At 40.8% G+C, this 22,104-nt stretch overlaps 1 protein-coding gene across 4 annotated transcripts in view; it reads left to right on the top strand.

The window, feature by feature from the left end:
* The window catches only part of pard3bb (par-3 family cell polarity regulator beta b), a 259,615-nt gene that overhangs the window by 231,059 nt on the left and 6,452 nt on the right, over positions 1 to 22,104 (top strand). For all 4 annotated transcript variants that reach the window (XM_083537986.1, XM_083537987.1, XM_083537984.1 and 1 more), the window contains one exon: positions 20,038 to 20,114. In XM_083537986.1, coding sequence (XP_083394112.1) covers positions 20,038 to 20,114 — 77 coding nt within the window. The remainder of the gene's footprint in view (positions 1 to 20,037; positions 20,115 to 22,104) is intronic.

The following is a 22,104-nucleotide window of genomic DNA, read 5'->3' as shown; positions in this document are numbered from 1 at the left end:
GTTTTAATCATCATCAGTAAGGCCATGAGAGCAGAGCAGCACAGCTCACAGCTGCCTGATTAAAGGGTGGGTCTGAGTTTTGATATAGTTGTAGGCTTTGGCATAATTACAGGCCTCATAATTTGAAATGATGGAGTCTGTTTAGATGGTTGTGATACGTCTGTTGTTAAGGCGATCAAATGAAGTGGCTCTGGAGTGGTTGGAGTTAGTGACGGTTGGAGAGCTAGAGAGAAGCGATGAAGTGGACATGTATCACAGTGTGTGTGTGTGTGTGTGTGTGTGTGTGTGTGTGTGTGTGTGTGTGTGTGTGTGTGTGTGTGTGTGTGTGTGTGTGTGTGTGTGTGTGTGTGTGTGTGTGTGTGTGTGCGCGCGCAGTGTGTTTAAAAACCCATGGTGACTAGGGAGAGGCATTTTCTGTGGTACAAAACAAGGAGCGAGAAACTAAAACAGAAAAAAAGTGAGCGTGAGAGAATAAGGTACATGGGTAATACCTAATAATGTATAAATAATGGTTCTTTATCACGCGCAGCATTTGAGGCCATCGGGTCAAACAGCAAGGGCCAGGTGGGGGGGAACAGTTGGGTCAGATGACTGTCTAATCTTTTCGAACCTAGAGAGAGAAAGGCATGTGGTTGGAAATAAAAATGGAATTTTAATTGGATTAAAGCCAGGTTGACCTTTCTGTGCCCCACCGACAAAGCTCATCCACCGGCACTGTGGCTGATTAACACGATTCCATCTTCTGTCTGAAGTCATGTCTAAGCCACACTGGATCTGATGATGTCTGCCTAGTTTCCTGTTAGCACAGTCAGCACTTAGGCCACTTAGTATTAGGTAACATGTCTTAACATGCTAAAGAGAGCACACACATTATGTTTCATATATATTAAACCAACAATGGCCAGAGATCCATGATAACACATTCATTGTTAACACTTTCTCTTTTTTTCAAATCAGAATCATGTTTATTGGCCACGTGTGTTGGCACACACAAGAAACATACAAGGCAAAACAGACAATACAAGTATTACATAGGACCATATACAGAGTATATTAGAGATCAGTAATGTACATAAAGTGTGAGAGTGCATGGTAGTGCAAATAACAGTATTGTTCTTCACGTACGATAAAGAGTTTACTTTAGAACTTTAGCACTATATACAGCCGCAGTAGTCTGTGTAACATATGGGAATGTAAAGACTGTTCTGATTAAAGTCGCTTATTTAAGCATATAGTTAAGGTCAGCTGTTAATGAGGGTGATTGCCTGGGGAAAGTAACTGTTCCTGTTTCCGGCAGTTTTGGTGAACAAAGTTCTGTAGGGCCTGCCAGAAGAAAGGAGTTAAAAGAGGTTGTGTCCTGGGTGTAAAGGGTCAGTAGTGATTTAAAAAAAAATTTAACTGTTATATGGCTTCAACTTTGTAAAATTGCCCAGGTAACACAGGTCAGCAGAGAAAAGGCGGCAGTGTGTCCCATCGACTTTCATCAGAGCCGCAGTAAGATCTGGCTTTGATTAGAATTGGGATTCAGTGAATCCGCTGCAGGGGAGAGAAAATCAGTTAAAGAAACACAGGCTGCATGCTAACCCCTGCTAACCTCCCCATGGCCCAGAGGCATGCAGGAATAATCTGCAGCTCGATCTCACACACTACACCTAGGGAGTGTGTGATAACCCCCCAGCGTGGCTCGTGACGCGCTGCACCTTGACTTGGAGTGGCGACCCATTCGTTTGCTGCCACGTGTTATATGATTAAAATGTTTTGGCCGCCAGTCCAGCTGCTGCCACACTGCTTCTGTAGATCATCCCAGAGGGAGTGGTAGTTTCCACAGCAAGCAATTACAGCAAGCTTTGTGATACAGCATGCCCCCCCCCCCCCCACCCCCGCTTTTTGTTTTTGTCCTCCTCCCATAGCCATGCCTTTCCTCACTCCGGGACTTTGAACCAATTTAGACATTTTTTGGTCCTTATGGGAGTTCAAAAGCAGTAATTTATGGCTTTACATTCTCACTAAAACACCGTAGGCGCACTGTTATGATGGAATTTATTTGCAGGACGAAGTCTGTAATAACATAACATGGGTAAATCGGCGTGGGACTAGCACGATTCTGACAACTTTGTGTTGTTTTTTTTTTTTTTTTTTTTTTTTATCAAGATCTGGATCTATATATTTGTACATGGTGACATTTCAAACGAACGTATTCATAGAACATACAGTATCCTACAAAAGTGAGTACACCCCTCACATTTCAGCAACCATTTTACTATAATCTTAAGGGACAATATAATAGAAATGAAACTTGGATATATTTTAGAGTAGACTATGTGCAGTTTGTGCAGTACAGATTTACTGTCCTCTAAAAATAACTCCCGATACAGTTATTACTGTCTAAATAACTGGCAACAAAGGTGAGTACACCCTAAGTGAACATGTCAAATCTGTGTCCAAAGTGTCAATATTTTGTGTGAGCACCATTGTTATCTATCACTGCCTTAATCCTCCTAGACATGGAATTCACCAGAGCTGCACAGGTTGTTGCTGGGATCCTCTTTTACTCCTCCATAATGACATCACAGAGCTGCTGGATGTTAGATACATGGCGCTTCTCCACCTTTCACTTAAGGATTCCCCACAGGTGCTAAATAGGGTTCAGGTCTGAAGACATACTTGGCCACTTCATCATCTTTACCATCATCTTCCTCAGCAAAGCAGTTGTCTTCTTGCCAGTGTGTTTGGGGTTGTTATTACGTTGGAAAACTGCCGTTCGGCCCAGTTTCTGAGGGTAGCGCAACATGTTGTGCTTCAGAATGTCACAGTAGATGTTGGAATCCATGTTTCCCTGAATGATTCGCAGCTCCCCAGTACCAGCAGCACTCATGCAGCCCCAGATCGTGATGCTGCCACCACCATGCTTAACTTTAGGCAAGACACAGTTTTCTTCGAACTCCTCACCAGGGCGTCACCACACATGCTGGACACCATCTGATCCAAACAAGTTTATCTTAGTCTCATCAGACCACAGTAATTCATGCTCTTGGACAGTTTGTCATCAGCAAACTGCTTGTGGTCTTTCTTGTGAACCTGCTTCAGAAGAGGCTTCCTTCTGGGACGATGGCCATGCAACCGATTTGTAGCAGTTTGTGGCGTATTGTGTGAGCACTGACAATCAGACCTTCCGCTTCTACCTCTAAAGCAATGCTGCAGCACTCATGCATCTGTTTTTTGAAGCCTGCATCTGCACCTGACGCACAGTATGAGGACCCAACTTCTTTGATGGACCCTTATGAGGTCTGTTCCGAGTGAAACCCGTTTTGGAAAACCTCTGTATGATCCTGGTCATTGTTCTGTAACTCGGTTTCAGGATGTTACCGATCTTTTTATAGCCTCAGCCACAGTGGTGGACAGTAACAAAGTATATGTAGTTCATACTTTCCTTAAGTATTTGACAAAGTCAAATTTCTTACTATATTTTGCAAAATAACTAGTTATTTTTTATTTATTTATTAGTGAGTAAAAATTTGACTGCTCAATCACACAGCAAGCCACCAATCAGGGTAGAGTGCACGATTTTTTAAAACTTGTTTTGATTGTCGCTTGGCAGTGGCATATTTAGACAGAGGCGACATGGGCAGCCGACCAGGGCAGCATCTTGCCAGGGAGGCGGCACGGGGTGTCCACGCAAAATAAAAATAAATTTTTGTTAGTCATGTCAATTATTATGTCATGTCACGGTGAATTAACCTGGTCGGGACTCGGCGTGTGCACCCACCGCCCAGAGAAGTTCCCTCACTTAAACAGGCAGGGTTTGGGTGACGTCACATCAGTAAGAAACTGAACCCAAATTAAAATTATGGATGACAAAGAAAGCTCTAAACCCTCAGGAGCCCAATTTTAAAGAGAAAAGTAGGGGGAAATGTGCAAAAGATAATGGTGTGTATGCAGCTCTATCGCTCATCTCTTGTTCTTAGGATAGTATAGACTACTGCTTTTAATGAAATATACAGTTAGCCTAACAGTTGGGTCATGCTGTGTTGCCTGCTATGCTTTTACGCATAGAGCAATAATATTTATTTTAGACGCATAACATCATTTATAGTATGTAGTTTATTATAATGTGTAGCAACAAAACTCCAACCAAACTAGTCTAGTTGGATTGTAGTTAAACTAGCACTTATTGATTTTGTTACCTTTAATTGAGATGATGTTATAAAGGTTTTCTGTGATTGTACTGAATTGGTCCTGAACTGAGTTCAGTAAGGGGAATCTCAAGTGCAGCTTAAAAGTCTAAGACATATAAGGATAGAGATCCTGAGAGATCTAGAGATGTATTTTAGGACTACAATTAGCCAAGGAGTTGTATAATTCTTGGTTCTGAGAGTTAAATAGATGATAAATGCATTTAGGGTGATATTTATACATGTATAATGCTCTCACAAATGTATCCAAATTTGTGGACTGCTCGAAGAATATCTCACTCATCCAGTGATGGAAGCTGAAGCAGACAGCAGCTTTTCAAAGCTGAAACTTCGCACCAACATACAGTTCAGCGTCAGTTTATAAAGGAAGATTGGTTTATTATTATTTTTTATAATTTATTTATTTATTTTTATTTTTTTACAGCACAGCCGATGAGCTCTGCCTGCAAAATCAGAGATGTCTATCAGGACATGGCTTTAGAATGTTTATTTTTGTTACATGATTGGATGAATTCTGTTTTTACATGATTTTATTTTATTTTCAAAGATTTTTTGTCGTGAAGCCTTTTTTTTTTTTTTTTTTTTTTACCATTTTTACCATTCATTGTAGTGCCACAATCTCAAGATTTATTGCATGTGGCTCCCAACTGCTTATAAGGTTTCCCATATTTTTGGGGAATTTCAGTCACGTTATGTTGCTCAATCTGTTTATATATGAATCTGGATTTTCCACTAGCGTGTTTCTGGTTGAGTCTAAGCTTTGCCTCTACTCTCACATTCATAGTTTGAGAGCTGCAGCGGCTGACTTTAATGGGCCCTCCTTGGCTCGTATGGCACTTGGGTCGTAATGGCCGTGGTGGGTCTGTACTGCCGAGCTTGGCAGCACTGTGAATGTCATGACTGAGACCTGAGTGTGTAATGTTCACCGTGTTCAGCTCACAGTTCTCTGCACCGCTGTATAATGAGAAGCCTGGAGCTGCAGGTCCTCCTCTCATTGAATGAGCTGAATAATGATGATGGCCTAAGAGCTGCAGAGCTATCACACCCTCACACTCTCAGCCTGTCTTTCTGTTTCTCTCAGATCACCCACTCTAGCAGCTCTTCTCATTCTAACACCTGAATCTAAAGCAAAAATAAAACCCTACAAAAAAAATTCAAGACACAGGGACTTATGTTCTTTTTCGTTAAAGAAATCTCTTATGTGCTTCACTTTCTTTGCTTTCTTGCAGAAGGTTATTCTGTGTCTGGGAAGTCCTTTTGTACTTTTATGTTTCCTTTTCAAGCCTCAACCATTAATCTCCAACTTCCCTTCTAGGCATGTATGTGATCAGTTTGGCAAGTTCTCTTCTGTCCATAAAAGATTTTTTTTTTTTTCTGTCTTTTAAAGACCACTTTTTTTTTTTTTTTTTTTTTTTTTTTTTTTTTTTTTTTTGGCAGTTCTTCAGCTTTCTGCTTCTTATCATATTGTTGCCAACTCTCTGGATTTTGTTCAGTGTATAATTGAGGTTAGAGCTAGTTACAGTCATAGATGTTAGTTGCTTCAGGATGGCACACTTTTATTTTTTTTATTTTTTTTATTCCAGGTGTGATATGTATAACATCACTTCCATCCACAACTTTAATGATCATTACAGAATGTGATTCCAATAAAGCATTGTAACAATACAACACATACACTACAACAGAGTGTTCTTCTGGTTAATATAGTGTTACTGTATTTTACAAAGAAATTCTAAGTTTAAAATCTTCACCTTGCTATTTGACAGCTTCGTTGTTTTTTTTTTTTAGACTTAAGATTAGGGTTGAAACGATTTATCGAGTAACTCAAGTAATTAAAATACATTTAGTCAATTTAACTACACACAGAGCACCGTGTTTCCCCACAGACCATTATTACTGACGCAATACCCGCTAAACTCTTGACTCTGTCTTTACCCTCATTTTGCACGTACGCCACGTTTATAAATGAGACCCCTGGACAGGTAACACAGAAGATACTGCAGAATGGAAACTGGAAAAACGGAGAGAAAAACAGTGAGGGGTGAGAAGTTGATGATTCAGGCCAAAGAACACAACAGAAAGTTTTTAAAGTAATTTAAAATGTACTTTTAAAAATTTTTTTGATTCATTTTATTTTATATATAAAATAAATAATGGCAATTAGATGCAAGAAATGAGTTCAGTTTTCACAGTTTGCAATTTCAGCAATGAAAATCTAAAAAAAGGAAACAAATGACTTGTTCATTTTAAGAGACCCGTCTTATTTTCTCTTGTATATTTAGTATTGGTCTTTAATGAAGAAAAAGTACTACTTACTCGATTAATCGAAGGACTGATCAGTATAATACTTGATTACTAAAATTCAACAGATGCAGCCCTACTTGCGATTGCTAGTGCTTATAAATATACATTTAAATGTTCTATTAAACAAAATGCGAATGAGTTTGTTTTCAGTGTGTCAAGTGAGAAACTCCAATGTTACTGGTACATTAAAGACCTATATATATATATATTGACACATCCTTTTTTGCTAGTTCATATCACGTCCAATAAACTACAGTTTGGAGGAAAAGCTTCTCATAGGCGGTGGGTGGAAATCTGAGCGTTACTTTTGCTACCTGATTGATTTTGAAGTTGCTCCGTTTACAGTGCACTCTAATCTTCCACCTTCATTCATTTAAGTGTCTGACAGACAGTCTTCCAAATTGCAGCGTAAGCTCATTACGTGCCGACTTGTTGAATATGTAAAGAGTCAAATACAGAAAAAAATCTGCAACATCTTTTATCTTTGTGCAGCCCAGAAGTCAGAAAGCACTTTCATTATGTATCTGTCACCTTGTATAAGTGGGAGCTTAAATGTTGTGTTATAGCAGCGTCATAATAATTAACTCTCTCATTCAACATTAAAATGTACTTTCTGATCTTTTTTCTCTCATTTAAATGACTACTTTTGTATTCACACTTTATGTAAATGTCTTTCGTTTGTATTTGAAATGTGTAGGAAGTTATATGGAGTGATTCTTTTGCGTTTTATACTTATCAGTTGTTAATTTTAAGCATCTACAAGCACAAATGTCTGTTCCCTCAGTTAGCCTGGACACAGCCATTGCGCTCAGTTACTGGGCCTTTATGATATACACTTTGCTGTTTTCGCTGGAGAAACTCTCAACTCTGTTCCTTTAACAGGCTGCTTAATTGCCTCTGTAAAACCACAGAGTAATAAACATGGTTTGTGTGTGTGTGTGTGTATGGTGGTCTGGATTTGGTAAGTCGGAATGTTTGATTAATGTCTGGAACAATCAGGTCAAGGCACTCTGGCATACCAAGGGCATATAAAGCCACAGCGGGGCAAATAACCCAGAGAAGCCTTTTGTCAACATAAGATCTTCAGAGCTCTAGGAAGACTAGTATGACTGTGTACCAGTTTCAGAGCGCACGCTGGTTTGCCTTTAACTTCTTTTTAGGGAATTATGCTCAGTAGAGTCTCAGTTCAGTTCAGAACGATGAGAGGGCTTTTCATTGGTGCAGTGCAGCCTGAAGGTCGAACAGATCATGACTCTGTGTGCCAGTGTTTGTAAACCATTACTACTGCAGGAGTTTTTCAACCGATCTCCACTCCAGATTGAAATGCAGTCTGGTGACGTTCAGACATGTTCCACCGGCTGTCAGATAAAAGTGACGTCTGACCTTTTGCATCACATTTGTTTCATCTTATTGACAGTAGATTTTCCTTCAGTGGGCTTTATTGCACGCGTGGTATTTGAGTAATCGTATTGTATTAATTCAATTTGGCCGCATTCAGGTCAGCTTTCAGACTCTTAACGCCAGTGGACAGAACATTGTATTGTCCTGTGTTAAACCTAGATTGAATAGAGTCCTACAATCTCCCTATTCAATTTCCTTAATCCATATCCTGCTTTCAGTCGTCAGGATTCGGTCTGAATGGCTGTTTGTGTGCCCTGAGACTGGCTTCTTCTTCTACAACAATTCTCAAAAAAATGGTGGCAAGAGTCTTAAATATCTTCTTCGGGCAATCAAAGTATTTATGTAGCTGTGAATGGTGATATACCTATATATACATTTTACACCTCGGTGTAGTTGAATTCTCAAAACCTCAAGGTGTGGATTTAACAGCTCTGACACAAGTTGCAGCTGAAAGGTTTACAGTAATGTGCTAGCTCCTATACATTATGTTGTGAATTCATAACGATTTGTACGGCAGAGGCTCCATATAATCTAAAGCTAATAACAAACAGAATGAAAATGAACTGTGCATGTTTGTCATTTGTTAAATCATCACTGATATGTAAAACCTTATTTTTAAGTTTATTCATTTATAGCACGAATGGAAGGAAATTCTGGTGTCACTTCTTACTAATATTAGGTTTTCCCCTTATGACCTCATCAGCACAGAGAAGTTTCACTTTCTTGTTTTCTGATAGCATGACAAGTCTGCATCTTTGTTCTTTTACAAAAGTGAGGGAAAAAAAAGAGTGCATGGTGAGGAAATGACTGTTAATAGCTACTATAAAGTAGGTGAACAGGAAGAGGAACTCAGACATACCATTAAATGGATTGTATCTATAAATTGTTAAAAGCACAATGTGTCATTTCTTACAAGCTTGAAACACTATGAAATGTTCTTTTTCAGAAAATAATCCACTTCTGGGTGGTAGCAGTATGATATGATGCGACACTACATTCGTATTAGTAATTTTGTCTACCAGCATACACCCTTGTGTTCTTTTTATCCTGACCTGGCATCTTACATATGAAACTGAACCACCTTCTGAATCAGAGTGCATGCAGTCTGGGAGTCAAGGCCTCCAGCCAGCCAGAGTTGAGTCGGTCATGATTCCAGCTGCGTTCCTCTACACAATCTGTGCTAATTGGCTTGCTGTGCTTTCCAGTATGCATGAGTCGGGTCACTGATCACACCCATTACCCCCTGCAGTCAATGACCACCAGCATAGTACTGAGCCTCTAACCCCGGGGCAGCTCAAACACGGACCTTACCACCACCATCCTCTGTGCTGCTGTGTCCTTCAATCAACCCTCACAGCAGTCCAGACTATTCCATCTGCAAATGTATATAGGGGTCAGAGACAGGGAAGGGCATTACTACAAAATTAGGCACGTGTTCACGGGATAGTGTGGAAAGAGCGCATTGAGTCTTCTGTGTACAATTAATGAGCATTGAGAGATGTTGCTTTGACGGAATGTCTATCGCCTCAGTGGATTATCGCAGGAGGACTTCAAAGGACAGAATGCCTTGTGCAGTTCAGGAATTCACAGTTGAGGATTTAAGGAATTCAGAAAGGAGTAAAGGGATTAGCCGCCCTCTATCTCTAGCTAACCACGGTCACTAACTTTAAGGCAAGGAAACTTTTGGACTAAAATGACCAGCAGAGCATTATTCTTAGAAGAGTTAATTAGATTGGAGTTTGGATCACAGCTAAGTGTACACAGTATATATGTTCTGTGTGTGGAGCATCTGAAGCTAAGACTATCCTTCATCTGCCTTTCTCCATAGAAGACCTATATGCAGTAAAGCCTTGATAAACAAGGCCAGACTGACTGAAGCTGCACTCAGATTTTCATTCATTTGCCTCCACCTTGAAATAAGGTATTAGGCAGAACATTCAAAAGTACAAATTGAGGCCAAAATATAGTTTGCGGTTAGTAATTTTTTCCTTTTCCATCTGTAGCCGTTAAAGCTTTGAGAGCCTTTTACATTCATTGGTTATGTACATTTGGCTGAAGGTGGTATTATGTTCAAATGATCACCGACTTGCCTTGTACACTCTGGCATTACTGTCGAAAACCATCCATTTGGACCTTTAATACCCACTGTTTCTGACGAATCCTGACTTGCAGCAGAGTGTACTTTCTGCCGCCGAGTGCTAATCTATCTCTTATTTGCTCCCTCTCCCTCTTTCTGTATTCAAAACTAAATGGAACCACTGTAATGGACAGTAATTCACTTTAATGTCATGCTGTTGATTGCAGCGCTGCTGAATGTCACAGGAACGCTTTGCTTAGCGCTGTGCAAATTCGCACCCCCCCAAAAAAAAAAAGAATACCAGGCAATTACCCTCAAAGAACCTGACATCTCCTTTTGACGTGACATTATGAAGATGGACCTTTAGCTTTTTAATACTTCAGGTGCAGTTTTATATGTCACAGTTGCTCCTGTACTGTTGGGTAAAAAGAACAAACATTTGTTTGTCACCACCTGCATATTTGCACGATATCTTTCTTTATTTTTCAATTATAAATGGCCTCACTTGTGCTGCTTTTATAAAAAGAAAAAATGAAAAATTCTGATGTGTAGGCAGAAGCTTGTGCTTTTGAAATGCAGGCTGTGGCGTGTGCAGTACCAGGCGAGAGTGATAGATGATTTGCAGACAGACAGGGGTCGGTGGTGCTGCGGAGCTATGGGGATTGGCGCTGTAAGGGAGGCTGCATTATAAACCAAGCGTTCTCTGACTGGCAATCATCTCCATGAGGGAGAGAAAGGAGCGTCGCTTCCATCCCATTACACCTTCCATCTCAACCTGCCTGCCCAGCCAGCTGCTACTCACTCACACACACACACACACACACACACACACACACACACACACACACACACACACACACACCAGAGTACTTTCACAGATATAGTGACTGCACCTATAGAAAAGAATAGCTCAAGCAGAGGCACACAGAAGGTCACACACCCTGGAATGGAAATGCACCAGCTATATTCTCTTATAAGTACTGAAATGCAGCTAAAACAAGTCCTGCCCTAATCCCTGCACACAGAATAGTGCATTATAGGTATCCTATACCAGCTGCATATGTTGGTCTGTAACTTATTACTGGATCTTTTCTCCTTGGCTTCTTGTCATCATTACATAGTGTGTAGCTGTCTGAGAAAAAACACTCGGTCACTGAGATGAACTTTTGTTAACATAAATACATTTCTCTAAATTGACATGGAAATAAATTTCAAGTAAAATTTCCCTATTTTGTCATATCACAAGGACCCAACAGTCAGTCTGCTTATATACGTATATCTTAAACGTTGCTAAGCTAAATGTTTTTTCTCACACAGTGAATGTTTAGCTTTGATCAAGTTGTTGTATAAGCTACAGTTTGAGGTTAAACTGTCCAGTCAATTAAGAATCAGTTCAGTAATCTATGCACAATTGCAATTTTCAAATGCGTTTTTCAACTAGGAACTAGAGAGCAACGGTTTTAGGCAGGTGTAAAGACATACTATAAAGTCGGAATGCTTTAAAAAATTAAAGGGTTAACAGTTTATTAATTAACAAAATGGCAAATAAATGAACAGAAGAGAAATCCAAATCAATATTTGGTGTGACTACACTTGGTGTGAAAAGCAGCAGCAATTCTTGGTAGATTTCCCTTTTTTATTTTCTTTTTTTTTTTTTTTTTTTTTTAAAGGAACTCAGCAGGTAGGCTGGTCCAAACATCTTGGAGAACTAACCACGGATCTTCTGCAGACGTAGGCTTCTTTAAATCTCCTCATGTGATCGCAGACAGACTCAATGCTGTTGAGATCTCTTCTATATGCTGAAAATAGTTCTTAATGACATTGAATGTACATTTGGATTCTTGCTGCAGAATAAGTTTGGGTCCAATCAGGCGCTGTCTTGATGGTATTGCATGATTGATACTTATGTGCATTTAGGACACCATTAATCCTGACCAAATCTCCAACATCATTTGCAGAAATGCAGCCACAGACTTCCAAGAAACCTCCAGAATGCTTTACTGTTGCCTGCAGACACTCATTACATTACACTACAGCCAAATATTTCAGATTTCAACTCATCAGTCCAGAGCACCTGCTGCCATTTTTCTGCGCCCCACTTCCTATGCTTTCATGCATAATTAAGTTGCTCAGCCTTGTTCTCATTTCAGAGGTGTGGCTTTTTCTTCACAATTCTTCCATAAAGACCACTTTTGGCCAGACTTCTTCAGACAGTAGATTTCAGCCTGTTCGTTACTAATGGCATATCTTCAGGTGTTGAAGTGAGCTATGAATGATGTTATACAGTATAGCTGCCTCGTGTCTTATAGCTGTATTCATTCTTGCCATGGTGCATGTCCTGTGACATGAAACTGTCTTACAAAACTTCACCTTAGTAGCGGAGTAGCATAAAGCCTCCTGCCCAGCTGTTTCTGTTTCAGTTAATGACTGCGTTTCAGCCTACATATGGAATTAAAGATCATTATTGATGATCATTTGTACCAAGTGGGAAAAAAAAGGAAGAATTTAGGAAAAAGCATATTGATTTCTTTTGGATTTCATTTCATCTGATGGCTCACTTTGCATTTTTTTAATTGCTAAAAATAATTAAAAACATATATAGCTTATTTAAAGAAATATAAAAAAGAAATATATTCATATAGCATTTCTCAGTATTGTACATGCCAAAGACAAACAGATAGTTAGCGTTTATAAACTGTTTATAAAGTGCCACCATGTAAAGGGTTTTCCAAGACTGTCGCAAATAAAGTAAATAAGATGCGATTCCAAACAAAGTCTTTTGCTCACAGTCCTGCATTCCTCTGTACTGTAGATGGCTCCGTTCTCGAATGCTTACTTGCGGTTTGTACGCTTGTCCTGTGCAAAATGAAAAAAAGGGCATGCCGACTCCACTAAGACGATATGAAAGCGCCTGAGATTTATTCGCGAGGCCCGTCAGCTTTAACCTCCCTCTCTGCTTACAGAGCCTCTTTTCTCTGTAAATTTGCATGCTGTCCTTAAAAGAACTCAAGGTGGGTACCTGATAAGGAGAGAGTGAGAGTCTGAAAAATGAGGAGGGGACGCTGCCACCCAGACAGAGCAGCACCCCAACTTCCTAAAATGGCCACCTTCAAAGTTTCCTTCATGGATTAGAAGAACAAAGGAAGGTAAATTCCCAAGAAGTGGACGCGATGTAGTAAGAACGATGGCGTCAGTAATCAGAGTTAAGCTTTTATTTATGCAATTATGAGTTTAAGAAGATTTATCTAAAGAATACCAGCAAATATCAAAAGGTTTGATTCGAGAGAGATTTTTTTGTCTGTGTTATCGTTTCGTGAAAGAGGAATAAATGTAACAGCCACTGGAATCTATTCAAGACAGAATATGTGCAAACTCCTCTGTAGTTAAAAGCACCATTCTTTTGGGTAATGTTGTTAATTGTCTGAATAATGAGAACTTGTGCAATGTGTGCAACATGTGTATTTCGTTCCCATAGTATCCAATTCTATCCTGAGTGAATTTGACATTCGAAATTGGATATTAACCCGGAGTTCGGATTTCAGATACAAGATCCTTGGTGTTGTGATACAGTAAAAAAAATACAACTATTCTCTCTCCCTCCCTCTCTCTCTCTCTCTCTCTCTCTCTCTCTTTCTTTCTCTCAGATTTTTTCCCTCTTTCTCTAGCTCTCGTTTAGAGTAATTAAATTCGCAGAATCCTCTCTGAGCCTAAAAGGGTATGTTTTTTTTTTCCCCTGAATGGTTCTGCATAACTCACCCTGGCTGCAGAAATGAAAATTAGAGAGAATAAAATGGTCTAATATCATGTGGGAGCTTCTATGCTTTACTGTTTTTGCACTTCACTGATCCACACACACACACAGTTGCAGAAAGTGAATTCTGAAGTGACGTGAGGTTACAGCACAAGTGTTTCATATACTTTCTCTTGCTACGTGGTCATCATGTAACAGTTAAAATCAATGCCATCTCATTAGAGAAAATGATGAAAAACTGAAGCTATCAAAGAGATCTTCTGTTGCTGGGTAGGACTCTCCTAGCGATTGCATCTGATACCAGCGGGACTGGCGTTCAGAGACTGCCGGGGAGATTTTAAGGACCCTTACTAATTAGGATTGGAAATTGATGGCTTTTCACGAGGCACGGCAATTACTGCAGTAAAGGAGAACAGCACGGCAAAGTGGACTTAAATGAATGAGTTTGTTTTTAGCCCACAGCTTTATTGAGCGCAGATGCCTGCTGACATTCAGGCCGACTTTGACTGTTAGTCATAGCGATGGTATGTGGAAGGAAAATGAGAGCTAGCAGAAAGAAAAATGACCAATCCCCTGTTGAAGAAAGAGGGTGAACAGGCACTTCCCGATGCGAATATGACACCATTGTGTTTCCTGAGCTTGTCCATGAATTCTCAGTTTACGAATATTTTCTAATACAACAATGACAAACCAACCGCAGATAAACCTGAGGCTAGCAAACATAGAAATGTTTAGCAATTGTCGCTTTGTTCTGGATCTTACTGCCTTTTTTTGTGTGGTAGATTATTTTCTAAACTATAAGAAAGGTAGGAAATCGAGCACTTTTTCCTGATTCATATGCAGCCCGTGTACCATAGGAAGGACAGCTGGCAGCAATGCAATACGAGTTCTCGGATAACAACAGAAACACCACTATTATACGTACGAAAGGGGTGAACACATCTTGGGGGGGTTGCCACTAAACACTCAGTGTTTATTGTTTGTTTAATAGGTGTTAAAGAATTAGGCGTAACTAGATTCAAGTAAAAAAAAAATATACATTAAGGATGAAGTCTGTGTCTCACATTTTATTGCACCCATTCTGATGTCTCCAGTAAGCAGAAGTGCTTTACACACACTTGTACTTGTAGTATTGCTGTGTGGTCTTCTGGCTCTGTGCACTTAATTAAATGGTAGCGATGGTCAGAGAATGGCTCAGTCTCCTTCACTCTCCAAACAGCTCATCGTGTCCTGCCCCATCCTGCCGCAAGGGAATCGATGGCGATGCAAAAGCTTCGTATAATCTATAACTCGCATCACTTGTGCAGTGCCAGCAGTTCAGCTAAACTCAATTAGGAAGAGTTGCATTTGGGGCTGATTGGATGCATGAGTGGGCTGTGTGTTAGTGTGATTGTGCACTAAGTGAGGGATGGGAAAAAAATAAATTGTGTGCGTATCTTCATGGAGTTTATATTCAAGCATGTCATCAACGTGGCCCCGGTTTTAGAGGGGCACAATGAAAGTGACTTTTGAACTACTGAACTACTTAGACGTTCCTTTTTTTTTTTTTTTTGGTCTGCAATCCAACGGGATTCGTTTCTCAGAACAGCTAGAAGCTTATACTCTGTGTATCCGTGTGTGTGTGTGTGTGTGTGCGCATAGTCTTTTTGTTTGTGCAGGCCCAATCCCATCCTGGCTTCTTTTTCGGCAGTCTGTTACTGTTTCAGCAGGCGTCCTGAAATAAAACATCTCGCCCCGATCAGCGAATCGCTTCAGCTCCCTGCCGCTCTCATCTCTCTCACCACCCATCCAAGGGAGGGAAACGATGCATGTGTTTTTGCGCATGTTGAATTTATACTACCAGTTTAGAGGAATAAATGATTGCCTTTCAGTTGGATTTGACTTGGCCAGTAATTCATGTCTTCACGAGAACGTGATCAGATGTGTGTCTAAGAGTAATGACCAGCACACTGTTCCAACAAGCTTCTGCTGAAGATGAAATGCCCAAGTCTGTTGGAAAAAGAGCAGCAACTGATTTTTATTATTATTATTTCATATTTTACTACACCCTGTCCTTTCTGCCTGCACAAAGCCAGACCTTAACTAATTAGGAATGCATGCTATTACCTGTTTTTTCGTCTGTGGGCCGTGCTGTTTCTGCTGATAATTGCATGTTCCCGGTGCTGACTGTATTTTATAAGCACTGTTCCTTGTCAAGTAATGGAAGCGATTTCTCAGAGCTGATATTAATAACCCTCTAATCCTTCATGTGCCAGAGATGGACGACTGGCTTTTAAAATGACCCGACGTGAAATCTCACCATCTTCATAGTTCATTCAGCATGGACATGTTATTTAATTAGGATAGCTATGTATTATTCAATATAAAATAATATAACACATTTAACCACCATTCTGCTTAGTCTGTATCGCATTACACAATTGTTTTGCAATACAAGGCTTAATTGCTTCGCAAACATCTGGGCTTTCACGAGCTGTGTGGTCCCTTGTTTTTGAACCTGAGATGAACACAGGTCTTTGTTTGGATTTTGATAGAGATTGTAGAGCATGTAGGATGGCCAGTCCGTGTCTGCTGTGTCAGTCAGTCTCGTCTGCGCGAGTTCCTCCGCGGACTGTGTTCCCTTTCTGCTCGGTATGCCGTGAAATGGCTTTCTGTAGGCCATTAGCTCTAAGGAACCGAGGTGCCTTCTCGGTAGCCTTCATTACACAGAGTGCTCAACTTCACACTGTGGCTGCTGCTCTTGCTAGTGCTGCATGGCCATATGTCAGCCACACAGACCCTTGAAAATTCACCACTGATCTAAAGGAGCTCTAGTCACTATCTTTTTATGCTGCTTTTATATGCACCAGTGGATAAACATGGTTTCATTGAGGTCCCTGCTGTACTGGAGGGTTCTGGCAAGACTGGAAAAGTTTGCACTTTAAAGCCATCCGTGGACCTTAAACATACACTATATTGCTGAAGGTTTGCGGACACCTGGTCATAAGTATAGTATGTGCTTTTTCAGCGTCACATTACACATTGAGTCCCAATATGCTCTTATAATTCCCTCCACTATTCTGGGAGGATGTTCCACTAGATTTTGTAGTGTGCTTGTGAAGTTCTGAGCTCATTCAGACACAAAGGTTTTAGTAAAGTCAGGTACAAATGTAGGTGAGGAGGTTTGGGGTGCAGTCAGCGTTCACATTCATCCCAAAGGTGTTCAGTAGGGATGAGGTAAGAGCTCTAAAACAGGCTATAATGTATTATATCATGTATATAATGTGAGAAAACGTTTTGGAAAATGAACGCAAGCATGAAGTGATTGAGGTTTTGCATTTGGCAGATTGGAGGTGAGAGAAACATTGTATGTACGGCGTACGTTTAAAACTTCGAAAGCATTCCTTTAGGCTCATGTTCCGCTCCCCTGGTTTGTAAGTTGGCAGAACCTGAAGATTGATTTCTTTATGCGAGCAGGCCAGGAGTAATCATATTCGGCTATGTACTTACTGCAGACCAACACATTTATCATTGAATGTATCTTAATGTATGTGTTTAGGCCTGAAATCAATACGCCAGGAAAAGAGCGAGCGCGAGATTAATTTCAATGCAGGAAAAGGTTTTTCCATGACCAAACTCATTTAGAGGTTATTAACATTTAACAAGTGCCATTTTCAGCCTGAAATGCTGGCCCTGTTTGGACAAACACTCGATAATGCCACAGGTGGGTGTTTTAGGCGGTCAGATGAGATTTGTTTGGAGCCGCCACCTGTCTGCACAGCTCTAATATGGAGATTTGGTGACGGGGTGGAAAGTCTCATATCCTGCCATTCGGCCGGGTTGTGACCTGGCTCCTCTCTGCGCAGCTCTGTTTGTTTGGCTCGCTCGCACTGCGCTGGTTTAATCTGGGTGATCGAATATTCATGAGCTCAAAACCATCATCTTAGGGAAAAGTGGGAAATGCACTCATTCCATTGAGAGACCTGGACCTCACAAATGAACACACGGGAGACACTGGATTGCACTCAGACAGACACACGCACACACAATCACACTGATTATCTTTGAGATACACATAAATCTGCATATAGTTCAACCAACAAGAGGGTTTTTGTAAATACCTATGAAACAGGCTTATTTTTTATAAATTTTTTTAAACAGTTATCACCAGTCATGTTTGGACAAAGGATGTATTTCATCCCACCTAAGAGCTGCTTTTTAAATCTTTCTTTCTCTTTCTCACTCTGTTCATCACTTCACTTTGAGGTTCATCTCACCTGACTCTCACTATCTTTCACATCCAATGTGGTGTCTGGATTCGCAAAATAAACTTTGAGTGAGACGCTTAAAAAATCAGGTTAAAGTCAGGAACAGCGTCATTATCTCATCCCTGCCTCACTCTATTACCTGCTCTCGGGAGTCAGGGAGCTGTTAGATGTTGTTTCTTTTCAAGTATGTCCAAAGAGATCAGGTTCTTTTTAAACTGAGTTCAGGCTGGGTTCAGATGAAGGCACTGGACTGGAAAAAAGCTAATCCGGAGTTAATCTTCGATTGTGGCTGGTCATCAAGAACAACATACTGGGCGAGGTCTGTTAGTTTCACTTAATCTTGCGTTGCTCGACGTCATACCCTGGCTAATATCACACAGTATGATCTGGTATTGGATGTTGATGTGGGAGTAGCAGGTGTTAATGAGCGTAGTATTGGACCGATATCAATGCCTCTCTTTCAGAATCAGTCTAGTCAAACGACTGTTTAGTCTGGTGCTTAATGTGTTGCTTTGCTAAGATGGTAATGAGAGTGAATGTGTGAGCTATGTGCAATCTTTGCCAAATCATCAAGGAAACAAGGTAGTCCAAATGTATTAGAAATATTTATTGCGCAACACTTTGTAATACGGGATACCCGTGGGAAAAAAATTCGAGTCCTGCACTGGCACGGAGTTGTAATATCAGGCTCTAGGAGCTGACTGTTCTTTCCCAGTCTATAAGTGTTTTGTTCCCCTTGGGCTTGCCTGCTACACAGTCTCATCCTGGCCTTTTACCACACTGGCCTACAGGACTGTTTCAGCTAGGGGCAAAAAGATCCTTGACTCCATCTCAATTCAAAACACTTGATTCGGAAAAGCCTGTGAAAAATATAAAAAGGCAAAAATGCTGAGCATCTGACACTGAATACCGGGAACTGTATTTCCCCTCTCCCTGTTCATCAGGAATGCTTTGTCATTTACCTAGTCCATTCTTGCCCTGCTCACAACCTGTTTCTCAATTCCTAAGTAATGCATGCCTGTCCCTTTATCTTCTCACTGTGAAGACATGGCCTCAAGACATTTCCATGTTCACAGCTAGTGAGGAGAAATGTGCTTAATATGCAGGCAGTGGGCCAGCCATTATGAGCACGGCAGAGAGAGGTGGCAGCTCAGCGAGCGTATATTTAAAACCAGTTCATTGAGACGGATGACACAATTTCCCACTTATTGCCCTCGGAAAAGCAGCCAGTTTTCCATAATGGCTCTAACCTTCAATCCGTCAGCCGCAACTAAATCTACTGGAATAATTTCCTCATGGATTATTTGTCAGTATTTATAATTTATTAAGTTGCCGATATGTGTCAGGCTGAGATTCTCACCGACTGAAATGTCTATCACACTTGTCTTGTTTATATGGAAAGAAAAAAAATTGTGCGAGAACTTAAAAAAAAAACAAAAAAAAAAAAACATGGAATTAAGCGACTGGTTTTGCATTTAAAAAAAAAAAGTCCTTGAAAAGTATGAATGACAATGAATGAAGTTTTTGAAGGGTGTTTCTCTGAAATCTATGTTAAATATGACTTTATGATGCTATGTGCCTCTTCCTCAGGATTGAGACAGTGGTTAGGACAGGATGAGTGCTGGACCACTCAGATCCTTCCTGTTTTTAGTAACTTAATCTAACCTCCTACAACCCCCCCAACCCCACACACACACACACACACACACACACAGATGACTCTTGATGTTAAATCCCCAATAAGCATCCTTTGTGAACTGCTCTCTCACAGCCTTTCAGGCCTTGATTACAGAACCGGCCGGTATTTCAGAGCGAGAAAGGGAACTTTCATCTTAATGCGGAGGAGGAAGGGAGCCGAAATAAAGCTGAGCTTAGTCGGAACCAAAAATGACTTGCGGTATTCATGTCATCTAATCAGTTCTGTAGTAATCCATCGCAAGCCGTATGCGACAAGAATGGATGAGTGTGCTGAAACTCTGTGTTACAGTGAAAGGCTTTGTGTGTGGAAGTGTTGGTTCTCTGTCTGACTTCACACTCTGCTTCTTTTTTTTTTTTTTTTTACAGATTCCTGTCAGGAGTTCTGACCCCAGAATGGCTCCCCGCTATGAGGATGTGGAGCGCCAGTATGCCTCCCTACCCAGGTATGCTCATTCATCTACCCATCCAATAAAAAAAAAGACAGTTATGGAAAGATCAGCAATGAGATAAGTGTTGGGGAGTGAAGGATGGAAATAACTGACTGAGAGACCAGAAAAAAGAGAGAAGTGTTGGTTAGCAATAAATAAATGAGACACACAGAGAAAGTAAAAAAAAAAAAAACATGATTAGTCAGAAGTGCAGAAAGAATAAAAGAAACACAAAGGGACGTGGAGAATGCGACGAGGAAAGAGGATCGGAAAAAAAACGCAGTTCAAGGGACGAATACGAATGGGAGCGAAAGAAAGTGGCTAACCGTGGCCCTCACTGCGCAGTGCTGAGTAATCCTCTTTAAAGCTTATAATTAAATCTGGAGTGTCTGCCTTCTGAGGCCCTCTCCGCCTGGGAATTCACCTGATCCTCTCAGGGGAGACAGGCCGGCACTGCAACCTGATATCACACTGCATTTCTGGGCCTGAATCGGGTAACAGCATTGTCTCTTTTACAGCATCTGCACGGATGGGTGTGAAACCCAGCTCGAATGATTAGCATCAATCAGCAAAATAAATACTCGCCAGAATGAAGGTGCTCAGGATGACTTTATGAAAGTGTCACTGTATGACTTATAATGCAGGGATGAATTAGAGCTACAATGCATCTATCATCTCAGAAATGTTTTTTTTTTTTTTTTCCCAGTACAGACTTTTGCATAAACCCAAACACCCCCAGAGCCCACTTTAAAAGCCATTTTAAATTTTAAAGTTACCCCGTTGCTCCAGTTCCATTACAATGAGATGTTTTTATGCTGACATGATTGCGATGAGCCTTCCACACAGCCCTTTGCTAACCCTAGCCCCGCTTGTTATTCTAACCCAGACTGCCGAGCTGAGGTCACTGGTCCTCTCAGGTGGAGGAAGGTTGTTAGACCGATTGCACGCTCCTCCACATGCGCCCAATTATAACCATTAACCAAATAATACACACGCTCATTATCCAGACTGCTCGTCCAATCAAAAGAAGTGCACGCCCCTCCCCATCCGACGATTATTGGATTAGCTGGCCAAGTCAAAGTTCCGCTTGATTCCGGAAGGGTTTTCATTGGATAGTTGGGGTGATAATTGGGTGATTAATGTGCAGATGGTGGCCTCTTTGGATGAACTCGGGGTGATGAGGCACAGTGACGCAATTGCTTCCAGTTCTATAGAGTGCAAATCAGTCGCCACATCACCTACGCTTTCTCGCTCGCTCTCACTCACACTCGCATACTTCTTCCTCACTCACAGTTATTACTGCGACCAAACAGGCTTCTTCAGATTTCTTCAGCCCACTAGCAAAGGGGGTGTGTGAGTACACGTGCGTCCTTATGTTCTGGTGGGGACTACAAAGTCAAGAAATATCAGACAGTTTTGCTCAATTAGACAGAGAAAACTGTTTTGTTTGTTTAATTGTCCACCAGACAAATTGGTAGCATAGAGTTAATTAATACATTTATATTCCTAGCAATGGAAGGTCTTCACAAGTATAGTGCAATGTGTGTGTGTGTGTCCAGTCACTTACGCTGTGAGGTCCCATGTCGAGGACCTGCTGGCTCGCCTACACAGCTCAAACGAGTTTAAAATCTGCTGCTCCGAGGTCTTAACAGCGCTTAAGAGACTTGTTGGAGCAATTTTGGACATTTGTTAGTACAGCATTCACATGTCAGTCAGACGTACAGGAGAGCTGTCAGATTTAGAACTGAAAATGCCAGAAAAAGAACTTGTGACAAGAAAGGGAAAAAAAAAAAAAAGGTTACATTTGACGAGAGCTATGAAAATAATGCCATATTTCCATTGTTCTGCCTGTACGATGTTGCCTTGGCAACCAAGCATCCACCATCTGTGCTAGGCTGGACCTCCTCACCCCTTTTTTTTCCCGCTGTCTCTCTCTCTTTTTCCTTTTCTTCTCTTCGTCACTCTTCCAGTGCCTACAATTTCTACCTTCATTTATTTTTTTTAT

The sequence above is a fragment of the Silurus aristotelis genome (genome assembly GCF_946808225.1).
Source record: "Silurus aristotelis genome assembly, chromosome: 3".
Lineage (NCBI taxonomy): Eukaryota > Metazoa > Chordata > Actinopteri > Siluriformes > Siluridae > Silurus > Silurus aristotelis.
Note: the sequence above shows the minus strand (reverse complement) of the source record. Positions and strands in the feature narration are given on the sequence as shown.